The 17,068-nt window shown below is 41.3% G+C and overlaps 1 protein-coding gene across 2 annotated transcripts in view; it reads left to right on the top strand.

Moving 5' to 3' along the window:
- The window catches only part of npnta (nephronectin a), a 49,038-nt gene that overhangs the window by 16,722 nt on the left and 15,248 nt on the right, over positions 1-17,068 (top strand). For both annotated transcript variants that reach the window (XM_030063678.1, XM_030063670.1), the window contains 4 exons: positions 663-755; positions 11,646-11,765; positions 13,143-13,262; positions 16,204-16,338. In XM_030063678.1, the coding sequence (XP_029919538.1) occupies positions 663-755; positions 11,646-11,765; positions 13,143-13,262; positions 16,204-16,338 (468 nt within the window). The remainder of the gene's footprint in view (positions 1-662; positions 756-11,645; positions 11,766-13,142; positions 13,263-16,203; positions 16,339-17,068) is intronic.

Here is a 17,068-nt window from a genome sequence, read left to right as displayed (position 1 = left end):
CAGATTCAGAGAAGCAGCACGGTTCCCCCAAGCACCATGTCTTTGTGCTGAACCTATGTTACTCTATACACACTCACACATATTTCCATCCACACATTATGTAGGACCTGCAGGGCAGCCCTTTTGTAGAGTCTCTAATTATAAGACATTATTTTGTGTGCTGTATTTTTCAGCAATACTTTAACAGGGGCGTAGTATTTGTCTAGGTAATCTGTGTTGGCTGCGTGCCACTGTGAATATTAACGCTGCATTTGAAAGGCTGTAGCTCTTGTTCAAAGTTCAAACCCTTTGTTAATCACCTACAGTGCTAAAGGGACTAATATCACCAAGGGGAAAGTATGTTCCAGTCCCTGAAAGATCCAGTGGCATACAAAACAAAGCATTTTCTGTGAAACGTGGCTTCCTAAAATGGTTGCTGTATTTATTGGTCAACAGTCATAACCTCAAAAACACAGAGACACAGACAAACACTCTTCTTACTGAATTGGATACCATATTGTTCTAAATGCTTGAATGTATTGTAAACAGATAATTTACAGCAAAGGGGTTGGAGAAGTCAAAAAAAATGTAGGATTAAGTGCTTTGTCATCCTGATCTGGTACAAGCAGTCAGCCAGGGTGCTGCACTCATCTGTGTCGTCCTCTCTCAATCCTTCTTAACAGCTGTGTGCCAGCCCGGCTGTAAGCACGGGGACTGCGTAGGACCTAATAAGTGCAAGTGCCACCCTGGCTTCACCGGGAAGACCTGCAATCAAGGTAAGCTCTCGCCTGGAAAAGCAACAAGTTACAGACACTAGACACGCCTGTTACTTTGGCTTCATGTTTACTTGTTGCTGGTTATCAAGAAACACACCAGAAAGAAAGACAGAATATATGGTCTTTGTGAACATACCATGACTTAAGGTCTCCAAAGCAACAATCAAGCATGCTGACACATACATTTTATGAAGCATGAAAACTAATTGAAGGAGAACTCATGCCTTAAGCAATGGCAGGATAATCATTGTTTATTGTGGCAAAGTGTACATGGCACAGTACCAACTTATTAATGTTGCCATTTATTTGCGGAGCAGAAGCTGGTTTCTCACCAGCAGACAGAAGTTAGATGGTGTAATCACAAGGGGAGGAGGCGAGAGAGCTGATTCAGCTCAAATGGAAATGACTGGTGAGGCCATGTTGAATGATCCCGGGAGTGCATCCTCTCCTGCGAAGATAACATCTCAATTACTGACCTGAGATAACTTGGCCAGGCTGAGTGCAACTGATCCTATTGACGGTGTGTGTTTGTGTTTGTGCTTAGGTGTGTGTGTGTGTGTGTGGGAGCATCTGTGCATGTGTGTCTGCCGGGATGTGTGAGTTTTTCTGCATTTTCATCGGTGAAAATTTCCATTTGTTGGAGGATTATACATGCACAAAAATGTCAAAGCCTCTCAGTTAGCGGTAATTTGACATACATCCAAGAGGCTTGGAGCTACTTGTGGAATTCACACCCTACGACAGGAATAGGATAGTGTGTAATTAAAAACAAGCAGGGTGGTGGGGCTCAAATCCTTTCCGGAATGTTCCAAATGACTCATCCTGCATTTCTAGGTTATAGGTGGCTCCTGTCTGCCTGGCCAGACGGCCCTACTTTGTCTTAATCTTCTGCGAGAGGGAGAGCAAAAGGATCACCATCCCACATCCAAACACAATAGAATTTGCTGCCAGAGATTGAGACAGACTTATCTGACAAATGGGATTCCAAGACATTTCAAGAGCTTTCAAGATCAAACTGTACTTTTAAGTATCCACTGGACCCACATTCGTCAATTAAGCTGTAGACATTTTACAAAGCTTACCTTTTTACTTAGGCTTGAGTGGCAGGCTTGCCCTTTCAGCCTATTTCAGTGCAGATAACCTTGGGTCCCGTTTTGAGCTGGTACATGCTATGGAAGCCAATTTAATTATTCAGAAGCCAATGATTGGAGTTTCTCATTTAAATTCAGCCTCTGTTAACCATTGATTTGTGGTTTACTATTGATGTGCCAGGTGGTCAATGTTTCGTAGCATTTTAATATGCTGTCCCCCTGGGACCATACATTTATCTTGAGGATTCAACTGGAGGACTATAATAAGTTGCTCTCTCATTATGGACTTTCTTCTCTGACCTTGATGCTACCACTTTTCAAGTACTTACCTTAATAGCTTATGGATCAGATTATGGTCTGTGAATTTATTTGGTGCACGATGATATGCATACTCTGAAGTAAAATAGATAGGTATTGAATTTAAGAGAATATATTGGAATCATAATAAGCCATAATTTATGTTAACGTCTGTTGATTACATAGGTGTCTGTCACACCCATGCACACATGCAGAAAGACATTGCACACACACATCCACACACACCTATATGCATGGAAAAAGACTCAGGGCATGTTGAGCTAGACATTCTTTTACTCTAAGTGGGTGGTGAGGACAGATGTGTGACCCTGGAGGCACTCCGATTAACAACAGTGTTTAACACCATAGGAACAGCGGTTGTGTGGGGCGAAAACAAACCAGGGAGGAAACATGAGTGATTACACAAAATACAAGCATGGCCAATATTGTATTGATTTCATCACAGTGTTTTCCTCTATCAAACATTGTGGTTTTAAGCTCTGGTACAGACTGAAGAGATCTGTGGTGCAAGGGCTCAAATGTCTACTTTTAGTGCACCACTTTTCCAACGCCAAATTAATTTTGCCTTAGAGTTTATTCCACTAACCTCACTGGTCCTATTCACAGAAACTCAATATCCAATTGTAATAGCTTTTAAATGAATCTGGTTATTTTCATTATTAGATTTAACTGGCACTTATTTGTCAAAAATAGAGCCCACTTGTTCAGAATCCTTATCATTTTGGGAAAGCGCATCACCTTTGGTGCTGATGACAATTGTATGTCTGCCATTAAGCGTGGCACTGGATAGATGAATATCCTGTCACAGCACAAATAAACTCATTATAGTGATAATCTTTTTAACAATTTGGCAGCACTCTCCCCCTGCTGATCCAATCATTTTAATAAGATGATTATTTCCTGCAGGTGGATTTAATTAACTGTAGTTCACCTGCTGCTAAGACGCTATTAAAAGGTCTTGCTGGAGAGGCGATGTCTCAGACATCAGGAGTAATACAGCTCTAATAGACAAGAGAGTGCTGTATGGCATATATGTCCAGAACCCCATATTTCCCCTTTCTTCCAACACATCTTCAAATATTGTCTACAAATGTGGTAGAATGAGGTATTCCATTCTACTCTGTATTTATTTTTAGAGTATTAGCTAATATCTGGATCTTTCAATGCTTTATCACGGCAAGGCCACAAAACCTAAGATAGCCCCTCGTAATTTTCAAATAAATTCGACTCAGGATCCAGGTGTGGACAGATACTTTGGATTTGTTGCTCTAGAAACCGTTGCTCTCACTTCCTCTTTTGTTTGGCTGTCCGCTGCATGATATTTTGAAGTTAACAGGACAGCTGTGAGTATTCAAAGGAGGGTATGTATGTCATCATATGATATCATTTCCACGAACCACCATACTACATAATTACCACAAACTGTCATTATGCACGTAGTCTTTTTCATCAAGGTCATTAAAAAAGCATCTAGTCATCTATCAAGTGTAGTGACCTCAACTGGCAACAAGAGGGACTGCAAAAACATCGATAGAAGCGATCTCCTCCCGAACGAGTATCTGGCACAGCTCCCACAGATAGAAATATGAAGTAAGCGTTCGCGTTCACTTGGAAACAGCTATTCTCTCAGTTATTTTGAATTAATTATAGTTTCTCTCAGAATTATGAAATCTTTTCCCAGAATTCATAATTATCAGATAATTATCTCATCATTACATTTATGAGACAAAAAAATCCAGAGGTAATTACATCATAATTCTGAGACAATTATCTCATAGTTATCTCATATTTATGAGACCCCAAAAAATACAATAATTCAGATATAATCACATCATAATTCTGAGACAATTATCTCATAATTCTGAGATAATGATGTGGACAGATCTGGGTGGAGATAAAGATGTGTGTTTGTAGAGCTGGATTTCATGTGCATATGGCTGGATTATGAGTGTGTGAAGGGCATTTTAAGAATGTGTATGATATTCAGCTGTGAGAGAAGGAGAAATAATGTGCCTGCATCCTACTACTGTAATCATTTTGTTGAAAGTTCCTCTTTACTTTTAAATAGAGTTTTGCCACATTTTGATCACATTTATAGCTCAGACGAAACATCACACAGTTCACCTTTCATTTCTGCTGCACAAGATATGTAAAAAAAAAAATCTAAAGTGTTATTATAAAACAGCAAATCAAAGTGGAATTTGCACTTGAACATCCCTAAAGTTCTAAGGTGCCTATGCAAAGTCTGGACTATATTACTCATCTATATTAAGACACTCAAAGACACTGATATCTCCCAGTGTCTCAAACCAAGACGGAAATAAAACTAGATAGCTGCGTCATGCCGGTGCCCTTTGAAATGTACCTCTACATGCACACATCATCATCTCAGCCCAGACTGATTGAGATCATTATCTCAGAATTATGATAAATGTCATTAATTTGAGGGGAAAAAAACTGACAGAAAGACAGAAGTTTCTGTTCCTGCTGAACTGATCATCAGAGTTTTTTTGTATTGATCAACAACGTTATCACACCCCTGCAGATAAATTATGGTAATTTTGTGTAATGGGGCGGAAAAACCTAGTCCCTTTAATTAAATGAATACATCAACGTGGTGATATCCTTCACTTTTTGAGTTTTGGCTGGGCTTCCAGATCCAGCAGAGCTCAGATAACATTAGATAAGAATAAGACAGTATATTTTGTGTAATGTAAAATTTTGACATTTTTTCTAGAAGGCTATTTATCATATCTTTGTACTTTGACAATACCTGCATGCAATAATACTTTAGGTGAATTTTTGCTGTCTTAAACATAGCTATGGAAATGTCCTAGACAAGTAACCATAACGCTTTGAATTTTTTGTGGATAAGACTTGGGACAAGTGTGTTTGTCCTGGATGGGTTTGTCAAGAATGCAGCGTAAGTGCCCAGTTTAGATTACAAAATCGCTCAATAGCGAAACACTTGAACCGTTTGACGCTTGCAAAACAGTCACAGGTGGTTGTATCGTCTTCCCGTTGGTTAACAATAGGTGTTGTTCGCTACCTGCCAGAGGAAAGGTTGCTGAACGGATGGATGGATGGATGAGGGAGTGGGAGGAGTGCTGAAATTCTTGAGGCTGACGTGTTTGCAGTGAAGCCTTTATTTGACTGTTGAAATGGAAACCTCCGTCTACCTTTGAACTTGCGGATACAGACAAATTGAGATGGAATCCACAGAATCCATGAGATATCCATGAGATAATTCTCTGAGCTCCTGTTTCATCCTACTGACAAAATGGAATTCAAAAGAGAGGGGAGAACAGGAGAAGGGACACAAACACTTTCTCTCTTTCTCCCATATGCCCTCTTTTTCTGATACTCAGCTCATGTCCAATTCCCACAAGTGTAATCCTCTTTGCTGCATAATGTTCTTCTTTACTTTCCAGGAATGTGGTGTGGTCAGAGGTGCTCTAATCCGTTGGTTGGTGTTTTTCATTCTCACTGCATTTTTCTCTCTCCCTCTCTCTCTCTCAACCCTTTACTATTTTGTCTCAACCAAACCCCCCACCCCTTTCACCCATTCTCTTTCTTTAAAGAAGAAGAACTGGACTATTTAAACCCACCAATGTGGGACAGTCACCTTCCTATCTTTCTTCCTGTGGACCGTCAGCCAGCAAGAGTAGTGATGGAGGGTGAGATTCATCAATCGCAAGACAACCCCTCCCCCTACAGCCGCCTCCTCTTGTTTTTCTCTTCTTAGCAACCACTTAGTTGCATGGTGTTGCACTGTGCAGATCAAGAAGGAGCGAATGTCCCTCGGCACTCTTTTCTCGCTGCTGTCTGTCTTCCCCTGGCAGAGCAGACACCACCCAAGAGCAGCTTTGCAGTAGGAATGACAGCGTGAATGCCAAGCATGCCATGCCATGTTTGTAGTCTATGCCATACTTTATCTGCCTCTCTGGGCTCTATTTTCGTGAATCAATGGTGTGTAGAACAGCAGGGATAGTTGGACTATGGGAGGGAAGCATCCATCAGCCACTCCCTGACAGCTATAGATAATGCAGCACCTCCACAATCCCTCTGTGCGTCACGGCACGTATTGACTGTTTCTATGTTGGACGATCATTGTTGTTGTGTCTTATTTTGTCCTGCATGAGGGATTCATATCAAAGTCATATTGGCCAACATATCATCCGCAAGAGCTGGTGCTGTAAGCTTTTGAATGCGATCAGTTCACACTCGCATCGCTTGGTAATGCTGCCAAAATAGCACAGAACACAACTGTGCCTTGTGCCGTGCATTTTTCACATGGTCTGAGCAGAAGGGCAACACAAGTGGAAATACTCATGATACTTGACACCAAAATTGCACTGCACTGCTTGATCGTTACTGACACACTTCCATGTTGGGTGATTACCTTCCAAGTGTGTGTCTTTTTGTTTATGTTATGGTAATCCCTAGTTGAAAAACTATATAGCCCCTCGTGGTCAGTGACAAGCAATACGAGATGCTCGTCCATCTTTGCTCAGCCAAAGATAAATCCTCTGCCTCTGTCATTCATTGCTCACCCACTGCAGTTTGATGGGTGACCCGCACTGCAGTGAACTGAAAGCATGAGAGTGGAGTCACACTGCTTTGTCAGGAGGCATTTCAGGCAGGTTCAACTGTCTCTCCCAGCGGTGTTTTTCAGGTTGTGTCCACCATTCAACATGGTATATTCTAAAACATCCCTTTTTTCTGTTTTGGCCTTCAGTTCACAACAAGCTGGCATTTTCCACCTGTGCAAATGCAGCTTTTTGAAAATGCTCTCCGTGGTGTGTAAATTTGAACACTCATCTGGCGTTGTAGTGTGGAAAGGGAAACTTGAGGTTTTTTGAAGCCACTGATGTAGGATTGTCATTCGACCTAGGCTGTAGCCTAGTACCGAGCATGTGCCGGCCTACACACATGGCCTGTGCGTGCTCAGTAGAGGACTTAAAGTGTTTTTGGGCTATTCAGTGTGGACTGCAGGTTTTTGGCAAATGGTCTGGAAATGGTATGAAAACACTAGTGTGCTACAGAGTGAATGGAACATCAAAACAGTGTTGTAAGATTTACCCAGCTTACTGTGGACCTGACCTCAGTGTGCGCCCCCCCTAAGTGAAGTTCACAACCATCAAACTACCAAGCAAGCACAATGGAGGGAAATGGAAATGACACTTCACTGGTGCAAAAGCCCACCGTCCACCTTGCACCATCACGAAATTAGAGCCCGACTTTCCTTCTCAATCTCTCTCTCCCCTGTCTAAACAAGTGACCAATTTCATTTCTCAGCAGCAAAGAGCCACTATGATTTTTTTTCTATGTTGTTCTACCTCATATATATATTTTTTACTACTCGCTCATTCTTCTTCCTGAATTTGACGACTTTCTGAAAAAGGAGCTCCCCCTTCCCTTCAAAACCATCATGGACTTGGACACAGTTCTCATAGCTCTATCGCCACTAGAACAAGACCTAGTGTCCTCACCACAGTTATCTTCTAACATATTCCTGAGAAAGAGCCCCATGCTAATCTCTCGCTTCCAGTGATGGAGGCGTGTCAGGAATGTAGCGTAGCATACCTAGAGGAGTTGACCCAATAAATCATTCTGCATCACTTCAGATGTGTCTCAACAATTCATTCACTGTATGGTGAACAGCCCAGAGGGGCTCTGCAGGAAGGCTAGCACACCGGCTGCTGCAGTCCTTGGGGCCGTGTCAAATTGTCAATTGCTGGTCATATCTGTCTCTTATCTCTCACTTACTCCATTCTTCACTGTCTGCCTGTCCTCTCTCAATCTTTTCTCCTTCTCCACCTAGAGAAGACCCTGGCTGCGTCTTGTTTGGCATGTGCTGATGCTCATGGAGCTTTCACTGTCTGAGAATGTGATCATTCCCATAATCCCTCATTTACATTTTTAAGCTGTTTTCAGTGTGACGGGCAAGTGGAGACGTGATTCTCTGTCACAGTGCGAATGGACAATGTCATCTTGGGCTTCTGTAATTGTAGCAACAAGAATGCCAAGTGTTAACTGCACAAAACAGTGAAGAGAACAGTTGTGATACTGCCAGCTGAAAAAATGAAATATATATTTCTGTGTGTGTGTATGTGTGTGTGTGTGTGTGTATGTTGAAGACCTTATATAAGAGATGGACACAGCTGTTGACACCAATTTTCAGCTTTTCAGACTCAAAGAGCCAAGCCGTCTGAGCAGGAGAGGACAAATCATTTTGACTTACATCACCTTGATAAAGGATAACAAGTATTAAAATTTGTTGGAAAAAGATTGTACTTTTTCTTCCAGTGTGCACTGCTTTGATCTAATAATTTTTTATATGTTATGGTAATGTTACATCATAATATTAAAAACTATGTCAGGTGCCTAAATCAGTTAACACTTCTGTTATAATTATATAAGTCTTCATTATCAGCATGACAGAGTTGTGATGTTTTCTCTAACACTCAACTGCGTTTTTCTCATTTTCTCTATTTTTGTATGAGGTGAAAGTGATTGTGAAAAGCTGTAAATTTATTGTCCATGTCAACCCTCAGGTAACATCTGTCACATGAATTCATGATGATTTTTTTGTTGCACAGCCAGTAATTGTGGTTGTGTCTTACACGGTCTTTTTTGCTGTTATCGTGCTATGCACAAGTTTGACTTCTCAGACTATCTGACTGCTACATGCCTTCCAGGAGAATTTACAGCTATGGAAATTGACTTTAAGCCTAGCAAGAATTGATGGGATTTAACGGGCAGACAGACAGTCCCACTTCAAGCCCCATGCACCAATCACACAGCCAACACGGCTTTAGTAGACCAGCCTGCCGCCATTAATACAAGGCTGGGTCTGTAGATATACTGCACGACTGGGTATCCACTCTGTCATTCATCCATATAAATCTATGGCATCTGTCAAATGTCGGAGGCACAGGGCACCCAAAGCATGTATCCTGCACATGTGCCTGGAGCTAAAGAAGGCACCGTTTACAGTGCGCTCGCCACGCTGAAAACGACCCCTCATGTAGAGTGAGATGAAATCTATTTGTGCCGTGAGGCTTGGTTATACTATGTCCTAGAAACTCAGGGAGAGTAATTCACATATAAGTTATTTATATTGCTTCTGTCCGTGTCACCATTCCGATTTGATGATGTTCTGTGTATTTTCGAAATTATTTATTTTTTTCCCCTTTTAGCCCTGCTGCTCCCAGCAGACCCTGCATTTAGGTGTAAAGGGCAGGAAACTCATAATGCTAATTGTAGGTAATGGTGGCCTTTCAGATTCACCTGATATGCAGACCCGTCACCGTTTGAGTGTCTCTCACTGTGGCCAAGAATATTTAAGATTCATGCAAAGATAATGGCCCTCATGTGCAAAAGGTTAGAGTCGAGAGCAGATAGTAGAGAGTAGAATAAACTTTATTGTCCCTTGGGGGAAATTTGAGTGGGGTGCAGTGCTGCAGTCTGTTGCTTCACGAAAAAACATCACAAAAACATGAGAGGAGTTTGCCACAATGCAAGACAGTTGGCTTACACAAAAACGTCTTAAAAACATAAAAGAGACATTTGACTATGTACTGGCACTGGCAACACGACAGCTTGTTGTCAAAGTCAAATATATAGTGTGTGTAGTAATGTATGATTCTGCAGATTTTTGCATGTTTTGCACTCACGGGCAAATCTAAGATGGATTAATTCCTGAAAAATTTAGGTTTCTATCATAATAAGCAGTTTACACTTATTCTCACCCAATATCTATTTTTTTTATGTATACCAGAGACATAATGTATGCTGCATTGCGACTAGTTACTGTAGTTAAGGAATCCATTCTATAACAGCCTGATCCTAACAATAGCCAGTGTATGAGCTCCTACCTGCTCAGTCATTATAAGTTGCTCTGGGTAAGACAGAGTGGAGAATTTGACCTTTCTTTTCCAATGATGTTGAAATGAAGCCAAGAACGGTACAAAAACTTTTATTCATTTATAAGCAAAATAATGTAAGTGGTGGAACTACTTGTAATGCAGAAAGCAAGAAAATGTGTCCAAGCTTAAGAATCACATTGTAAAGCTCTGGAACACTTATTCAGTGCACCGGCATATTTAGCAATGCATTTCCAGTCAGTGCTCTTCCTCAGACACTGATAAGTGTTCTGCACATTTTCAATGTGATTTGGACATGTTAACCTTGAATGAATGTTCTTAGTCTGTGCATCGCAAGTGGTTTCCCTCCACCTGTTATTTTGCAGAATATTTTGGCCAGTTTGGGAGTGCTTTATGGTTTTCTGGCTTTTTTTTTTTTGCATAGTAACTTAGTCATTTATAATCTAATAGGCCTTAGTTTGGAAGAATTCATCAAGCAATGTCAAACATTCAGTTAAATTAGTCTTAAAAGCCCAGCAACCCTCATGGCTAAAGCACATAGTTAACACAGCTGTGATTGTGTGGCTGAAAGCACGACAAGAATTAATCAATTGGGTTGTACAGTGTAGCATTACCAGGTAATAGCAATGTATAACATTAATCAATGCCATGCAACTTGGCTGATCATTTGTGAATACTGACATTATCTAGAATGTACCAAAGATGTTTACCCACATAAAGTTATTTATCATAATTCCAGGGCAACACACCGCAGCGATGAACCTGCCCTTTTACTCAACAATATTGTGAATAGAGCTATGTATGTTTGTTTATCTATGTATGTTTGGCTCAGTATAAATACTAGAGATATATATTTTTTACACACACACACACAAACAAAGACACACGCACACACACACAGCAATGCATTGAAATAACTATTCGGCGAAATGAAAGAACATTTCCTTAGGCCTGATAACTTGGATTTGCATAAGCATTTGACAGGTGCTCAGCTCAGGGCACTTTCTTTTTTCCCATGAGCCCACACTGCTCACCACTCAGATAGGATCATTTTCTAATAACATTTTCATGGGCTCTTGTGGGTGTGCTTTCTGTATGTTTATGGCCATATAAAAACACTGGAATTAGACATATCTATCAAAGAGTGCTAGATGGCGGAGCTGTCACTTACCAAACCAGCAAAGTAACGGCCCTGGAACAAAGCCTGAAACGTGGTGAGTTGGAGGCTGTAATAGCATCTTTTTGTCGTGTACAGGTAATGGGCAGGTTGGCAGTTAACACCGTCTGCCTGTTAAACCATCAAAGCCGATAGATGTGGGCTTGTCAGAACATGACAACCCTTCATTTCCTTGAAGACTACCCCTCCCCCTGTTCCAACACACACACATACACACACACACACACACACACACAAACACACGCACAGACATGCACCTCAAACTCACACATAAATGGATGGGTGAGGTTTTCCGTGATTGACCTCTTGAACCTGCCGTATGACTAATTTCACCTCTGTGTGGGAGCCCCAGCCCCCTCCCCTTAATTTTCTCCATCTCCCTCGCTCCACTCATGTCGTCTCTCTCTGTCTGCAGACCTGAATGAGTGTGGGCTGAAGCCGAGGCCCTGTAAACACAGGTGCATGAACACATATGGAAGTTACAAGTGCTACTGCCTGAATGGCTACATGCTGATGCCTGACGGGACCTGTGGAAGTGAGTCTCTCTCTCCCTCTCTCTCTCTCTCTCTCGCTCTTTTTTCCTGTTTATATTTTCAGTGTGTTTTTTCATGATCTCTCTCCTGCTTTGTAGCCCGGTAGTGCTACCGAGAATCCTTTCCACACTTCAGGACAAATGTATTCAATCGAATGCCTACACAAGGCGATGGCGATGACATACATTTTATTACTGCGAAACACATTCTCCAAGCCTTGCTGCTACCTTTGACAGCGGCCCCACGAGCCTTTGATAGAATGTTTTGATTAAAGCCCCACGTTGATCTACTTCATCATACGTGCACTACAGTCAGAGGGACCCCTGTGAAGAACATAAGAGGGCTAAAATGAAATATAGAAAAGAAACACAAGCTGCAGACCTTCCAGTAAATGTGTGGTTCTTATTGGCTGCCCCGAGGTATTCCACAGAGTTGCAGTCACTGCCTGTACATGCCTCCAAGTTAACGCTGCCTCCAGATTTAGATCGCCCCCCACCCCTCCACCCCCCACCCCTCCCCGCCCTCATAACGACTTTCCCCTCACATTTCCAGTTGCGGATGGCGTGACTCCCAATACCTCTGTAAATTATTCAGTACTTCTTTTATCAGAAGAAAATTTAGTTACCCCTTTTTAAATCTGAACTGTTTGCCACTTGAGGCAATCACAACCTCCTCTCGGCAGCAGTGTTGTGTGATGATAGTGTTTAACACCCTGCCGCTCTTCTTTTCCCCATTCTGCTGCTGTGATCAATAGATCACTGTAGCATTTAATCAACCTGGACTGCCTCACTCATCAAACTGTACTCCAGGGTGCCTGCGGCAACTGAGGTAGTGGCGGCAGCATCAGCCCCTCTTTTAATTTCCTTTTTAGGCTCTGGAGTTATTGAGAGAGGCCGACCAAAACCTGTTCCATTATATTATTATTTTGGAGGGTCTTGAGCCACCCGGTGTGACTCACCAGCAAACGCACTGCACACTGGTGCTTTGATGGGGTGAAGATAGGCTTATGAGCAGGTAAGTGAGAGAGAGGATAAGCGTGGGTAAAGCAGGATTGCACAGGCTAAGGTTTCCGCAAAGAGGGACTGTGCAGCAAAGGAATCTAATAATGGCTGGGTGTGTGCTGTTGTGTTGTTTGCACCCCGGGGTCATCCTGACTAATATCAGGAGAGTCGGGCAACAGGCCTGGCCTTCAGACAAGAGGCTAGAGAATAAAGATAAAGCTGTGTGTGTGTGTGTGTGTGTGTGCCTGTGTGTGCGTCTGTGTGTGCATGTGGCTGTGTGAGAGAGTAAGAGATAAGAATAACATGCAATATGTATTTTTCTGTATCTCCGTTGTGGCACCCTCGCGTGTATTAATATGATTCCTTTGTGTCCATTAGATGCCCGCACTTGCGGCATGGCCAACTGCCAGTACGGCTGCGAGGTGCTGAAAGGAGAGGTGCGATGTCAGTGTCCATCACCAGGACTGCAACTGGCACCAGATGGAAGAACCTGTGTGGGTATGTCCATGCTTCTGTGTAACAAGCTTGAAAATCGAGCCTCATTATATTACTCCCCGCTAGGAGTAAGTCTTGTAGAGCAATATGGAAGAGAAAGGGCTTATTTGGTCTTGTCAGCCTTTGAAATTGCTGAGTGATAATCGAACGCGACTGTTTTGGCAGGGATAGAAAGAAACCTTGGCAATGAAAATACAATTTAGAGAATCAAACAAAACCTCTTACCAAGCAAAGTGGAAACTCATCCAGAATATTTACTAGCACTTCTTCTTTTTTTTGTGCAAGGACATCAGCGACCTAATAGTTTTGGCAACCAAATGGTGATTTTATCCCTCTTGCTTTCTCCATGCTTTATGGTTGAAATCAGATCAGTAACCAGCTCCCACCCCCCGACCCCCCCGATCCCCTTTCTTCCATTGCCAGTTTTACGTGGCACAGCTCCTGAGATGGTTAACTCACAGCTGGAAGAGGGCCAGTCGAGGCAGTTAACCTGTGTCAGGTTTAAACACAGGCTGCCCCTGTTATATATGGGGAGAGTCCCACTTAACTGAGGGCAGGCTAATGGGGGGTGGAGCTCTGAAACAGGAGGGATATCAATCATGAAGAGCGATGGAGGGGGAGGGGAGGGGAGGTTCTGTGCCGCAGGTGTTGGGACGATTTAATGGATATTTCCTGAGATCCCATAATCCTGGTGGAAATTGGAGGTTTTGCGGTGCGTTTCTGACCAAAGTTAGGGAGGTCATTCCGTAAAGTTGGTCTGAACCTGTGTTGCTGTTGTTGTTGCCAAGGTCTCGCTAAAACCCAGAGAGCCTAAAAGTATTGATGCACACTTGTTTTTACTAGTTAACATGCTGGTTTGCGTTACATTTTTACTGGGTCCAGTTTAAGCATATAAAATATACGGAACAATTCTTTTCTCATATGGATTGCATACATATGTTACCTTAAAGTCACTAAATCAGACTGGCAATATTTACTTAATTGTGAAATTGATCTTAAGAATTCTTGCTATGCTTGTCAGACTTTAATGCACTGAATAAGAATTAGGTTAACAGTATATAGTAAAAATATGAGTGTTCATTTTTTATGTGAACAATCAATTATTTGGTCAAACTACAACTTAACCAAATAAACAGTAGTGTAGCAAACTTTTCTTTAACTAGATGATTTACACTGGGATGTTAAATTTGCCTGTTTTCAATTTGCAGTTTCTGTCCTTTTCAAAAAACTATGCTTTGTGTACGGGCACAGGATTGGTCCAGAAATCCTATAGGAAGGATATCTCAGCCCATTCACATGTAGGAAATGTAGAGCTGCTTTTGAATCGTGCCAGAAGCGCAACAAAACCCTGTGATTAATGACAATGTATAGTGATGCTTTTGCATTGTCCCAGAAGTTTCTCCATATGAGACAGCCTCATATTTCATCTGTGCCTCCGCTCGAATTTGCTGCATGAATCAACCGGTTGTCACGTAAAACACAATAGCAGTCATCAATAATATCCGATAAATATATAACTATTCGCTTATTTATTGATTGATTTATTTTAGCAATGGTCTGACTAGTTAGAGTAGCATTTTGTGAAGGAGAGCAATAGCAATGAATGACTTTGAGAAAACATTAGAAACGTCTTTTGCTGTAGTGCCTCAGAATCTGACCTCAAATCAAGTGAATATGACTTGAAATCGGCTGTTTATATGACAAGGAAGTCAGAGCTGTCTTCAAGGCCTGATAAGAAAAAGCTGCAGAGAATATTTTTTTTGACAATATTTCCTGCCTACTTAGTGATGTACAATTCACAGTTCACATTTGGCAGACACTTTTATCCAAAGCGACGTACATATGAGATTTTTATACACCACAAGTAAAGATCTATTGAGGAGAACAACGACATCAAGTGCTGGAAAACTCTGGTTCTGGTTTTGATAAACATAAACAGGCACACCACACATTTGTGTTAGCGCTGTGATCCTTCAGATTCCTGCCTGATTGGCTCACTTGTTGTATTTCAAAAAGACATTTCACACATTGTAATTCACCTCTGCTGGTAAGTTATTGTCTGATGCCGTTTCGGTATGACATTTTTTTTTTTTTTTCCAAAACACTCAGCAGAAGGAAAATAGTGGTTCTCCATGTACAAATACACATAGGAAAAGGAAATAAGTGAGACAACTGCAAAACATCGACCAAATAACAGTTTCCATAACAACTGAGAAATTGCTACTATTGTAATTTTTTCAAATAAAGTGGTTTCTCCTTGGAGTTTTAGGTTTGATGTATTAGAAATTACTGCCTAGACAAGGTGCATGTGACACAGTGCAGTTTCTTCACCCTTTTTGGTTTTGTTTTTTTTTAACCTGGGAGCTGCTGTTGGCCGGTAAATAGCTCTTACTGGAGTAGTTTGGGATTAAGTGCCTCGCTGATGACAACATCAACACTTGTCAGCGAGGGACGAGAGAGTATTGCACATTCGCTTCACCCGGACATGTTTTCCCAGCTGGTCCAGGTGTCTCCATTTATATTACGGCTCTTATAAACAACACTCCCTTAAGGACTCTAGTGCCCTCTGACTGCACTACGCAGCACATAAATGAATAATTTTTAAGACAAATCCTCTGAGCTTGTAGTCCGCTAAATATTAATGCCTATGTGCCTGCAGAGGTGATCAACAGAAACACTTGGAATAGGCCTTTAAATAATGAAACAAGGTGCTGTGCATTGTATTCTGCTCACTGGTACAGAATATATAATCCAGTTCGTTTATTAATGAATATTAACCAGGGACGTTGAAGAGATTAGGGAATGAAGAAAAATGTTTGTTTAGTTTCGGAATAAATTACCATTTCATCCTCTATATATTAATAAAAAATCATTGAGTAGAGTATATTTTGCAAATTGAACATTTCCTTCCTTTCAGTAAGTTCAGTGTGTTTTCTTCTTTCAGATGTGGATGAGTGCGCCACCGGAATAGCAGTGTGTCCCAGGTTCAGAAAATGCATCAATACCTTTGGTAGCTACATCTGCAAGTGCCATGAAGGGTTTGACCTGCAATACATCAACGGCAAATACCAGTGCATAGGTATTGTAATGAGCTCCCTGTAGTGAAACTCCAACAAGCAAAACTTTAAAGTAGTTGGACGCATTGAAATGTTGTGACTCATAACCGAGTCACTGTGAACAGAGCAGGTGTTGTTGTCGTTCTTACATCTGATAATGAGTGAGCAAGTTTAAAATAGAGCAAGCATGCACATGAACACATTCATTCATCCACATCAGCAGTTTGGATGCAGCTACTTTCATCATACAGCCTCTAACAAGCTGCCAGTCAAGGAAGCTGCCCTCAACAGAAATATTTTTTATCTAAACGTGATTAGCAAAAATATCAGTTCAAACTGCTTTGTAAAATAGTTTTATCCTCAGCTGTAATATCATATAATACAAAATCACATTGCAAAAATGATGCAATCACACAGCAAAAATGAAATCAAAATAGATTATTAAAAATAAATTTTTTACTCAGTCGGTGTGAGTGCCTGGGCCTCAGTGCTGGCCAGGATGAGAGTGAATCCGACATTAAATCAAGACGTGTCAGGCAGCAATACAAGAAAATGATAAATAAATACTACATAATGAAACAAGAATATGCTGGTCCAGTCTTTTCGTTGGTTCCAGTTTGGTTTGTATTGTTCTTCAGCGATAAAAAAAAAACAGTACTTTTTCCCATCTTCTCTGTATTTTGTCTTATTTGCAAAAGTAATTTTTATTTCACTCAGAGATTTGGGATAACGACATGCAATCAACAAATATTC

This window comes from Myripristis murdjan, chromosome 1 (assembly GCF_902150065.1).
Source record: "Myripristis murdjan chromosome 1, fMyrMur1.1, whole genome shotgun sequence".
NCBI lineage: Eukaryota > Metazoa > Chordata > Actinopteri > Holocentriformes > Holocentridae > Myripristis > Myripristis murdjan.
The sequence above is the reverse complement of the archived record's forward strand: the minus strand, read 5'-3'. Positions and strand labels throughout refer to the sequence as shown.